At 41.9% G+C, this 12,557-nt stretch overlaps 1 protein-coding gene across 1 annotated transcript; it reads left to right on the top strand.

The window, feature by feature from the left end:
- Positions 1-4,150: 4,150 nt before the first annotated feature.
- Positions 4,151-7,973, top strand: LOC147899230 (pentatricopeptide repeat-containing protein At3g16610-like). Its single transcript, XM_087378409.1, has 3 exons — positions 4,151-4,425; positions 4,550-4,626; positions 4,727-7,973. The coding sequence occupies exons 1-3, from the start codon at positions 4,257-4,259 to the stop codon at positions 7,190-7,192; spliced, it is 2,712 nt and encodes a 903-aa protein (XP_087234535.1). The 5' UTR covers positions 4,151-4,256; the 3' UTR covers positions 7,193-7,973.
- The last annotated feature ends 4,584 nt before the right edge of the window (positions 7,974-12,557 follow it).

The following is a 12,557-nucleotide window of genomic DNA, read 5'->3' as shown; positions in this document are numbered from 1 at the left end:
CATGCCACTACAAATGGACATGTGTAAATCCTAAACTTCATTTGTAGCTCTCAAATTTCATTGGTTGAGGAATATTGTGGATAGCAAAACAAGTATCATGCCACTACAAATGGACTTGTGTAACCATGTAAATAGTAATCATTCTAGATGTCCAATTTATTACATGTTAGTGAGTACCTTTCTGAACCCTTTTGTTGATTGTTTGTAGCCCATTTTGTTGATTCACACAAAATGGCACCAAAAGATGCTTGATTCTTGACAAAACATGCTTGCAAAAAAAGCACACTCTAGAACTATTGATTATTAATTTCTAACAATTTCAACATGAAGCTTGAGCCTGTTTTGATGTTGGATTTACCATGGGAGTCAAACAAAGCATTTGTTGTCATCATTTGTTTGTAGCTTGACATTATATTAGTTTTGAGCACATAGGTAGAGCTCTTTGTGTTTTGACGTATTGGATAGTTTGCCAACCTCTTCACAAAAAGTTGATATCGATTGACCTTCATTCTATCTGTAAAAGTTTATTCTCTTTGTTTAGACTCTCAATATAAGTATTTGATTCTTTGAATGACCATCTAGAGAAATCTTGGTATCGTTGGTATTCTAGGATTTTCTAATAAATGTTCTATAGGGATCATGCCAGTATTTATATGAATACATTGAACTTCATTGAACGTTATTAAAACTATTTATTGGCCATCAATACAACCTACTAGCTCACCTTTTAGATCGATTTTCTTTTATGGCGAATGAACCTTCATATTCTTGTGTTGTTCTAAGCATTTATATTCTTGGTTTCTTCTATTTTGATATGAAGTGGATGGTATGATAGACTTTATCATCAATCTTATCTCTTTTACAAACTATTATCAACATTAGAATTTGTTAACCTATTTAGTTAAGCTTTGGTCAATTGCTTCAATTTCAACACTTACATGTATCGTAGGTGGGCTAGATTTTCGATCTCATCTTGAGTATCTACATAGATCAACGCTGAATACCTATCAATTTGGAAAGTTGATCATTGTTGCTCATTATATGTTGTTCCAAGGGTATATGCATGGTTGCATAGCCTATGCGCTAAGTTGCAGCTTCCATATGTTGAACATGGGGTCTTGATTTATATGTCTAGGTTGAGACAACCTATATACTTTTATGTTTCCTAGCATTTGTTTTGTTTAATTTTGTCAAAAGAATCCTTTTCTAAGGACTGTTGTGTCATATATGATAGCACACTACTTCTTAGAGCTACTACTTCCTAGCATTTGTTTTGTTTAATTTTATCAAAGAATCCTTTTCTAAGGACTGTTGTGTCATATATAATAGCACACTACTTCTTAGAGCTTCTAGTATATTGAATTAAAGTCCCAATTTTTAAGAAATGGTATAGCTAGACTAACTTCATTTATATTTTTCAATGTCGGATAACTTGCTAGATACTAATAAAATGTTTTGGTCATCCTATGGTTTGTTGAGGCTTGATGACTTATCTTTTTTCCATTAGGATATATAATTCTATATCCTAGTCATGGAGTTTTGACTCAATTAATCCTAAACTATATAAAGCTTTTGTCAAGGTCTTTGTTTTCTCTTTTTCCATTATGGCTGAAGATAAGGTATTGACATCTTTAGTTTGGATTCATCATGTAAAAATGATCTCTTAGATTTCTTGTTTACACCCATCAGATCATTTTACAAAATTTAAACCCCCACTTGCAAAATGGATAAAAACTAGGGATAGTTTTAGTACATCATGTATCCAATAATCTCAATGGTAGGTTGTGTTTTACTAGATGGATATAGGTTAGTATCTACCCTCCTTGATTATTAGATTAACTAGTTGCAAAATTCTTGAAGGATGGTAAATGTTGTAGCCATTTAAAAAATTTTCATGTGATATATTTAGAATACTATAGAGTATTGTGTTGCGAGTCAAATTTTTGCATGCACTGTGCCCACGCAAATCCCCTCCCCACACATAGCTTGCTAAACAAGTCAAGGAACTGCATGGATCTCCTTCATCATTATATTTGGGAATTTCTTGCTTTGTATAATGCCTAACTAATCTCAATTGTACACATGGCATATGCTTATGTATCCTTGGACCTCTAGGAAAATTTACCCCACAAGCCATATCTATTCAACTTTTGGATGAAGGTCAAATCCTCTCAACACACACACACACACATAGACATGCACACTCCCATGTGCGCTCACATACATAATTTGGAGGAATTGAAGGGAGCCTATACTTGGGCATTATTGCATCCCGTGGCATACACTTTCCATGGACCTCCAATGATTTTATTCCCATTGTGGATCAAGGTCCATCCCCTCCCTTTAAAAAAGAAATGCACCCACCCATGGTCCCATCAAGGAGAGTTATTTGACATAGAAGTTTTCTATGACAAGCACCTCCATTCAAGGTGCTCATGGAGATTTCAAGAGTTCACAGCAGAAATGAGTCAACTAAAATACTTCCAACATCAAGGGAGGGGATGGGAGGTGCTACGGTGGCTCAAGCAGTGGGGCACCAGCCTACTCGAGTGGCTGCCCTAATTTGGGTTTTGACATTTTGCGAGTTTTTCAAGTATTTTTATGTGTGAATTTTACAGCTATTAGAGGAAAAGATCTCATCATAAATACCTTGGATCAATAGATCACCATTAAGCTATAAAGGTAAGTAAGCAATAGCCAAGCATCATTGCATTCGTGGTTGAGTCAAGCATAAATAGCTGAAACAATAGCTCGCCGGCGAGCTATAAAGACACGGTGCAAAAAACTTTTTTCCCAAATGGCATTTTTGGGGTTTCATCTAAAGGTACCCATGTTTGCAATTGTTTTCAAAGTTTTTGGGCCTTTTGGGCTCATTTCTGGTGTCAAAAAGGTCAAATTGTGCATGTATCAGAAGTTTTGTTTCTTCCAAGGAATTTATACCCCTCTGGCAACATAGTTCAAGTTTTGTTTTGTTCCAAGGAATTTATACCAATGGAGCAGAGTAACGATGGTCATCCATAGGTCAAATATTTGAACATATGTAATTTCTAGTTTTGTGGGAGATGTGTTTCTTTGAATTGGGTCCTATGCATGTAAGAATACAAGTTGTGCATAAAACAATATTTTAAATTTCTCCCAATGCTAGAGATCAAGGTGATTGTAAGAGTTCTACACCATACGATCTTGAATGGCATGCCATGAGCTATAGAAAAAATTCAATAAAAACTCTCAAAATGCCAAGCCCCCCCTAATTTGAATCCTACGTAGAGTGCTTAGGTCGTAGGTAGTGTGCCCCTGCACTTTGGAATCAATTTAAAATGGGCAAGCTACAAGATGAGAAATTGTGAGATTGTTCTTATCAATTGGGAGAAATCTATACTATAGATAATTGAGGTTGTTCTCTCTCTAGAACTCAACTTTCTGTTTCTACAAGTATCACCTTAGAAAGCTCCAAAAAAGGGAGTTTTAGATTTGCTTGGCAAGTGGGTGGAGAGGTGAATGAAAACACAATTTCTATGTGGCGATTTAGTTGTGCACAGGGACTAGAGCAAAGAAGGTGGCTGCGTGCAGCTACCATGTGGCTGTACGCCGCCTACCAAAGTTTGACCACTATGTTAACAAGCTAATTTTGATACTCTCCTCTCCTTATAAGCTGTAATCTAAGGGCCTTAGCACATGGATGGGACTTGTGTCACGGTTTAGGATGGGAATAGCCACTTTTTGTCCCATCGTGGACCCTTGCCTCAAGACCTTGGGAGCCAGAATGGGATCCCCTTTTTAAGGACTTTGAAAGCATGGAACTATGACATATGTTTTTGTCCCAACCTCCTAAACACATCAAATAAATGCCATGAGTACCTAACCCATCGCTTGGTTCTTTTGATCCTTAGCACATGGAATAGGATCTAAACACCACTTTTCCCATTCTAATCCGATTTCTTCACATGTGCTAAGACCCTAAGACTATTCTTGTGCATCCTAGAGGACTTGCGAGGAATGCGAATTGACTATTCCCCCATCACTTCCGAGGAACTCCAATTGGCACCAGGTAGAATAATGTATAATGCCGCGAAATTTGCCGATTCGTGCCACAGATGCTTCATCACTTGCCGGGAACTCGGAGGTACAATCATGCATTTATGTTGTGAAAGAGCGAGTTCCCTACTGAAAAGACTCTCCACGTGGCACGCACGATACTCAACCCACACTTTTCATACTTTTATCGCATCCTGAGCGTTCCTTGAGTCCTTCTCGCGATGATGATGAACGTATACACAGCAGGAAACAGAAATCCATTTCATACTTCCGATTCAACCTTAACGTTTCATGGCCCGGGAATTTTTCGTAACGGAATTCTACATTCTCACTGCTTGGCAGCCCGGCAATCCGGCAGTGGAGCTCTAGTGGAGCAATCTTCGCGTTCAGGTACTTCTTCCTTGCATATATTTTGCAACGCCCAAGACTTTTCTCCGTCTTTGCATGGTTGCCCATTTGGGCAATGAGTGTTTTTTTCTGGCGACACCCCCTCCGTTGTGGTCATGCTTCGCAGGAAGGTCAGGGACCGAACGCTTATGGAAGGAGTACTTCACGGATCCCTATCAGTGGTGGGACAACCGAGAGAACAAAGTAAGTGCGCCGCGGGACGACCGAGAGAGAGCAAACTCTGAATTGAATGATTTGCATTAGATTGGCAGGTCTGACCAGTCTCTCTGAATCTCAACGACAGAAAAACGCAAGATCTCCAGATTTCAAGCATAAGATTACCAAGAAGTCGCTATGGATAGACGGCTGGTATAATCCAGCTTGGGTTAAAGACATGCTTGAGAAAAATCCCGAGGCATCCAGTGGTCAGGTCCAAGACCATCGTTTGGTGGAATATAGCAAGGCTGGAGTGAAGTTTATTGCATCTAAAGGACAAGAATTCTCCGAGAGTGGCTGGGAAACGCTTAGTTTAGAGGAGGCACTCACGTCTATGGAGCGGATGCCCCAACCGCCTTCGATTCAGAACCTTACATGCATCTTGCATAAGTGCAGAACAAAGAAAAATTTAGCGTATACCAAACGCTTTTATGCCTATGTATGCAAAAATGGTTTGGAAGATCATAAATCTCTAGGGAACTACCTCGTCCCAATGTTGGTCCAAGTTCGAAGCATGTCCGATGCTCAGCAAATTTTTAACAAGTTGGTTGATCGGAACGTGTATTCTTGGACTTCTCTCATCTGGGGTTATATTGAATTTGGGGATTCAAGGCATGCCCTTGATCTATACCGGAAAATGCAAGAGAATTCCGTACATCCTAGCAAGTATATCTTTGTGACTGTGCTGAAGGCTTGTGCTAGGCTGAAAGATGCAGAAAGAGGCCGAGAAATTCACACTGACGTAGCCAGAAAGGGGCTTGAAAGAGACCTTTTTGTTGGCAGCACCATGGTGGATATGTATGCCAAATGTGACTCTCTTGCAGAAGCACGGGAAGTGTTTGACAGGCTGCCAGGTCGAGATGAGTTCTCATGGACTGCACTTATGGCAGGGTATGCAGAGCATGGGCTTGGTGAGGAAGCGCTGCACTGTCTCGAACAGATGCAACTGGAGGGTTTCTCTCCAGATGCCGCCACATTTGTTTGCAGCTTGAAAGCTTGTGGCAGCATAGGAGCATTGGACAAGGGCCGAGAAATGCACTCTGAGATGGCCAGAAAGGGGCTGGAAATAGATCTTGTTGTTGGCAGCACCTTGGTGGATATGTATGCCAAATGTGAGTCACTTATAGAAGCATGGGAAGCGCTTGACAAGCTGCCAGTTCGAGACGTAGTCTCATGGAATGCACTGATCGCAGGGTATGCTGAGCAGGGCCTTGGTGAGGAAGCGCTGCACTGTCTTGAAGAGATGCAGCTGGAGGGTCTCTCTCCAGATGCTGTTACGTTTGTTTGCAGCTTGAAGGCCTGTGGCAGCATAGGAGCCATAGACAAGGGTCGAGAGATACACTACGAGATAGCCAGAAATGGCCTGGAAAGAAACCTTGTTGTTGGCAGCACCTTGGTGGACGTGTATGCCAAATGTCACTCACTTGTAGAAGCACGGGAAGCTTTTGACAACCTGCCAGTTCGAAATGAGGTCTCATGGACTGCACTCATGGCAGGATATGCTGAGCATGGGCTTGGTGAGGAAGCGCTGAACTGTCTTGAACAGATGCAACTGCAGGGTCTCTCTCCAAATGCTATCACATTTGTTTACTGCCTGAAAGCTTGTGGCAGTATAGGAGCCCTGAACAAGGGGCGAGAAATACATAGCGAAATAGCCAGAAAGGAGCTGGAAATTGATCTTGCTGTGGGTAACACGCTGGTGGATATGTATGCCAAATTTGGCTCCCTTATGGAAGCATGGGAAGCATTTGACAAACTGCCAATACGAAATGAGGTCTCATGGAATGTCCTGATTGCAGGCTATGCCAAGCATGGTTGTGGTGAGCAAGCTCTTAACTGTCTTGAACAGATGCAACTGCAGGGTCTCTCTCCCGATGCTGTCACGTTTGTTTGCATCTTGAAAGCGTGTGGCAGCATAGGAGCCATAGACAAGGGCCGAAAAATACATGCCAAGATATCCAGAAATGGGCTGGAAAGAGATCTTGCTGTTGGCAGCACCTTGGTGGATATGTATGCCAAATGTGGCTCGCTTGCAGAAGCACGGGAAGCGTTTGACAAGCTTCCAGCTCAGGACATAGTCTCGTGGAATGCACTGATCACAGGATATGCCCAGCAAGGAGAATTTGAAATTGTTTTCCATATGCTCGAGGGAATGAGAGAAGGGATAAAGCCAAACAGGGTCACATTCTCTATCGTTCTTACTCTATGCAGTCACACCGGTCTAGTGGAGAAGGGTCACAATTACTTCGAGATTATGAACAGAGATTATGGCATCACTCCTACTATTGAGCACCACATTGCCGTTGTTGATCTCCTTGGCCGTGCAGGCCAATTAGATGAAGCAGTAGGGATTGTGACGAAGATGCCTTTCCATCCTGATCTTGTGGCATATCATACAATATTGGGTGCTTGTCGTAAATGGGGTAATGTGGAGCTAGGAAGAGTGGCTTTTGAACATGCAATGCAATTGGATGAAAAGGATGCTGTATCTTATGTCTTGATGTCTAACATCTATGCAGATGCTCACATGCATGAGGAAGAGAAGAGGCAATGAGAGTGCAAAGGCAAGCATGGAAGAAGCCAGGACATAGTTGGACTGACAATATGGGGATTGTGCATTCATTTTTGGTTGGGGATGCAAAGACATTCATAGAGCAAATATAATATGCGATACCAGATCTCTCTCTCAAATGAGTTAAGAAGGGTGTGTCCCAGATTAGCAAATGACTTCACCTTCTCGCCACTCATAGTGCCCAGGTCAAAAATATCTAAGCTGAGCAGTAGAGCTGGATATTCGAATTGTGGGTTGAGCTGGATATCACCCCTCTGAGCTGATGTGAGCTGAGTAGAGGGTCGAGCTGAGCTGATGGAACTGTCCAAAACTAGCTACTACTTTGTAGAAGCAAAAGCCCATGTGGAGCTGAGCAATGGATCAAGCTGGGCGGGTTCTGCTGAGTGAGGCGAGTTGAGAGAGACGAGTTTCTATGTAGATGGGTCTTGCTGAGAGACCTAGAAGGGCTGCCATGATGGGTGCTGCAACATGGCGACGGCTAGGGCTGTTCAAGCAATGGCGGCGCTGTTCGAGCTGTGGCGGCAGCTCGGGCTGCTCCAAGCCGTAGGCTGACCCCAATGGCTGAGCAGTGGAGCTCAGATCAGCCAGGAGAATGAGGCAGTGTGAGCAAAAGGGAGGCAGCAAAGGAGATGTGAGCAGAAGGGAACGGATGGCAGATGTGTGTGTGTGTGTGTAAAGCCCTGCGCTTACTCAAAATGCACTTGGTTTGTTCGCCCAAGTCGCATGGGGGGCTTAACATTTTGAATATTCATCTGCATCTCTTAGCGCGAAAGGCTACCCTCCTCTCCACTTTCTTTATGCAGGATCAGCCTTGGACTATTATGCTCGCTACCATGTGTACTACTATGCGATTGCATGTTTACGGACATTGGATTACAGATCATTGGGAAGCAGTTTTAGGCCACTTCTCTGGTAGCATTCCAGGTGCTCCATGTGCTACGGCGCTCATTCGCAATTGGAAAACTGTACTTTCCACTGCTTCTTGGACAGGTCAGCCTTCTCCACAGGGGAATTCCTTTCGCCTTGAAAGTCTACATTGGAGTGCAGTTTTTTCTCCTCCCTTAGCCTTGCGGTATCCCATCAAGGCTTATAATCTAATGAAGACAGGTATTCGTTTTGTGGGAGATGTGGTCGACCAGCAGGGTTATTTCCTTTCCTTTCCTGTCGCTTGCCAAACTTATGCTCTCCGTTTACATCATCGCGCTCTCTGGCATGCTATTGGTCTCATGCTTGCCCCTTTTTTGCCGGCCCCTCCTTTGCAGCCTCTTCATTGGCTACAGGATTGGTGTCTCCTTACGCGCTCCCCTTCTGGACCTCCTATCTCTCTACAGGACCTTACTTCTCACAGGGTCTATCATGGGCTCTGTTCGGTGCCATGGATTCATGATCATGGTAATCGACTCTGGCATCTTTCAAAGCCTTTGATTTGGTGGCAACGAACTCTTGAATCTCTTTGGAAAAGTTCTTTGCCGCTCAAACAACGCCTTTTCCTTTGGCGTTGTTTGGTTGGAGCTCTACCGGTGGGCACTACTTTGGCTCATTGCGGCATTGCTTCTTCTCGATGTCAGCGCTGTGCTTCTTCATTGGAGACCATCCCACATTTATTATGGTCGTGCTCCACCCCCAAGGATCTTATTCATCGGATTTCGCACTGTCTTCGGCTCCGATTTCCTTCGGTGGTTTTTGGCCGCTTCTATTGGATCTTTGGTTGCACCCCTCCCCGACTTCACTCCTTTGCCTTGTTCCTCGCCTGGGTCCGTTTCTGGTCATTATGGAGCATTTGGTTGCAGAGGACTCATCTATCATTTGGCTCTGGTTCCTTTGATCCATTTTATTTCTTTCGAGGATCCCTTCGTCAGTCACTCTATGATTGTATTCAACAGGGAGATCTGGATACTTTGGTCTTGGATGTTTTTTTCCACTGCTTTTGACTTTCAAAGGTTGACTCCATCACGGAGTTTACCTTCTGTATTACATAGTCTTTGATAATTTAAGCTGTGGTTTTACCAAAAAAAAAAAGTGTGTGTGTGTGTGCGTTTGTGTGTGTGAGAGAGAGAGAGAGAGAACCTTGAAGTTTCAACCTAGATGATAGGCTACCTACGAATCGTACTCATTGAGCTATTTAGGATTCAACTCAACATCATGTTTTATATTGTGGATAAGCACTAATAGGTAACCATGCTATAAAGGTGAAAGGGTTGAAAACCATAACTCTAGCCATAAAAGGTTTGTATAGATTGATTCTGTACAATTAATCTAGTGTAACGTTAGTTATTTGTGGTGTGCTCTCTAGCTATGCCATCTCTCCTCATCTCCACTCTTCTCCTCTCCCTCTTCATATTTGTCATGGTATTGTCGCATGTTTCTGCCTTCTCTTGGGGGATTGCTTTTGTGGAAAGTATAGATCTTCCATCTTTCTTTTGCTTCAGAAAGCTCCTACTTGGACGATGAGAGCTTGACTTATGAGTTTTGAAGCTCCTTGTGAGAAAGAGTTCTTTGTGAGATTGAGTGTTCGTTTGTGAGTGAGAGAGAGAGTATGCACTTGGTTGCAAGGCTCATTATGACCACATGGTTTATCGGTAAAGCTCTATTGCAAGGAAGTATGTGGGCTTCATTACAACCACATGTAGTCATGATGAAAAAGTTAAACCTCAATTGGATTTAGAGGTTCAAGTGGTTCATCATGACCACATGTAGGCTAATCTCCTGTAGCTAATATTTGCCTACCATCTACAGAGAGACCGACATTCAATGAGATCCTCAATTAACTTAATCCCCATCGATGTTCATCAAATGTTTGCATGCCCATAGGACATGTTAGTGGTAAGAGTTCATCGACTCAAGCATGCCTATGGAGCACTTTCATTGTCTAGGTTTCAGCTAGCTCATAGAGCCTACCTTCATCACTACTTTGCACGTGCAATCCTAGTCCTAGATGGCTTAGGGAGCCACATCTTTATCAACACTTTCGACCCCGTCGAGCCAGTTTGTTTATATCCCCTGATAGGCCAATATTTCCCTCCCCCATGGCACTAATTAAACCACAATATGATTTACAAAGAGCTCATCATTAATGGTTTTATATTCAAACCTAGGACCAACCTTCCAAAGAATCTCATCACTCTAAAGCCACTACTTAAACATCATGATAAGCCTTGGTCATAGGAGTACAAGGAAAAATATACCAAATTAGAACTCTTCATTTGTATTCTCTATTGGGTCTCACTCACCATCGATTGTTGTTTGTCAGAAGACTCAAGGAGCCCCATGATTAACATCCTCCATGAGGGACCCCCGTTAATGCGTCACCTTTGCAAAGATCCCATTTCCTTATGTTTACATCATGGCTCACATTCTTACATACTCCTTGAGCCGTATGGATTGATCTTGCTAGCTCATCACTTGCTTTAAGAAATAATGTCAAGAGTAGAAGATTAGAGCCACCACCGACCTTGCAATTTTAGTACATAGCCAATGACCCAGACAACCCATCACATCACCTTGCCTCACTTTTGAAATCAAACCATGAACATATAATCAGTGCCTCAAGCCCCTTATCATCCAAGCTTCAAAATTCATGCAACAATAACTCAAACCGCATCCAAACCCATAGTCGCAAGCCTAATCCATGCCAAGGGACCTCCTACAGTTCCACTCCCAAGAAGGAAGCAACAAGGAGTGGTCAAAAGATGTACTCTATCTTATGATTTAGAACACCATGCTCAAGGAGGATCAAGAGCATCTCAATATCAACAATTCTTGATCTCCTTCCCCCCCAAATTAAATGGGCATCCCAGTCCAAATCAGCCCAAGAACGAGCCCTACTTGCAAATATGGAAAGAAACCAGAGCATTTGCTAGATGAGTAGTGTGCCCCAAGCTGTAGGCACAATTTCAAAGTTCCTTGAATGGGATGTGTGTGTGTGTGTGTGTGTGTGTATGTGTCCACACACACACACACACACATGCATGCACACATAGATGTATGTACGTATGTGTGTTATATGTACATATGTACGTATATCTATCTAGTCTTTCTTTGCATCAAAGTTTCATGTAATTTCATTGTTGTCTCTTTTTTTACATTGTAATTTCATTCGAGTGATATTTCACAAAATTTTATAATTTATCACGTCATCTCTATTGAACTTAGTTGGGTAGAGTGTGTTATTTCTTGCTAACCTATGTTGTAAAGGTTTTGTATTCAACTACATCCATACCTCACATCTCGCTTTGATAAAGTTTTATATTCGACTATGTCCATAGCCTCACATCATCTTTGCCCAACCCTCAGTGTGCATTTTCCATGTCGTTCTGATGCGCTTCATGTTTCTCTTCCTTGTATCATCTCCATCTTGCATTATACACTTTGTTTAATCTCACCCCATGATCTCTTTGTTGTCTCACCTTCGATGTGCCTTGAGTATTTTGGTCCCTTCGTGTCCATCTCACCCATGATCTCTTTGTTGTCTAACCTTAGATGTGGCTTGAGTTTTTTTGTCCCTTCATTTTGTCATTTCTTGCAAGATGTGATATTTGCTGCATTTCATGTACATTTAGCCATACCTTGTGGCCTACTTTGCCATTTCAACTTTGTCGCTCCTCGGGAACTTTGTTTTGTTTAGTGCCTCTTCTTAGAATTCATATGCTTTGTTCTACTTAGCAAATACATATTTCAACTTTTACCTTCCATCTATCTTGTTAGACTTTGAAGTGTGCGCTAATTAGGAGAAGGATGTTATTGTATTCACTGGGCAATGGTGAACCACTAGTTTTGCATGCTCAATCTGTTGTTTATTGGGATGGTCATGGGTGTTGAGGATGCTGCGATGTGAGCTTATTATGTATGATGTTTGTTCGCTTAGAAAATAAAAAGGCATGGAATTCAATGAAACTTTTTAGTTCAAGGGTCCTTTGATGAACAGACACAACTAGGAATAACTGTTTGAGGGCATCGGGTGTTTTTCTCTTGGCACTTCTGCATGGGCTATACTGATCAACTCTTGCTTTCTTCCCCACTAAAGTGTTAGGTCAATTCCTTTAGGAGTTACAAATCACTAAAACTCTTCTTGTACTATATCTGAAAACATATATGTCCTCTAATATTTTATCTTGTACAAGTGAAAAATAAATCTTTGCCCTCTAATATTATCTTAGTAGTGAGTCAAACATTTGGATTGCAAAAATATGTCTAGCACACCACCTCTAATATTATCCTAGTGATGAGTCAAACACTTGATTGCAAATATACATCTCATGGTAGTCATTCTACTAATGTCACTATCCGCCGAGTTGCATCAAATTGCTAATGACTGACGTATAATATAGATGGAGAGATGATCAATTCA

The sequence above is a fragment of the Dipteris shenzhenensis genome, chromosome 8 (assembly GCF_047967505.1).
Source record: "Dipteris shenzhenensis isolate YYH24624 ecotype China chromosome 8, Dip_SZ_1.0, whole genome shotgun sequence".
In the NCBI taxonomy this organism is placed as follows: Eukaryota; Viridiplantae; Streptophyta; class Polypodiopsida; order Gleicheniales; family Dipteridaceae; genus Dipteris; species Dipteris shenzhenensis.
The sequence above is the reverse complement of the archived record's forward strand: the minus strand, read 5'-3'. Positions and strand labels throughout refer to the sequence as shown.

Coding starts and splice junctions, on each gene's coding strand:
- LOC147899230 (XM_087378409.1), top strand. CDS start 4,257: ATGATGATGAACGTATACACAGCAGGAAACAGAAATCCATTTCATACT. Junction 4,426..4,549: donor GGAGCAATCTTCGCGTTCAG/GTACTTCTTCCT, acceptor CATGCTTCGCAG/GAAGGTCAGGGACCGAACGC. Junction 4,627..4,726: donor GGGACAACCGAGAGAACAAA/GTAAGTGCGCCG, acceptor TCTCAACGACAG/AAAAACGCAAGATCTCCAGA.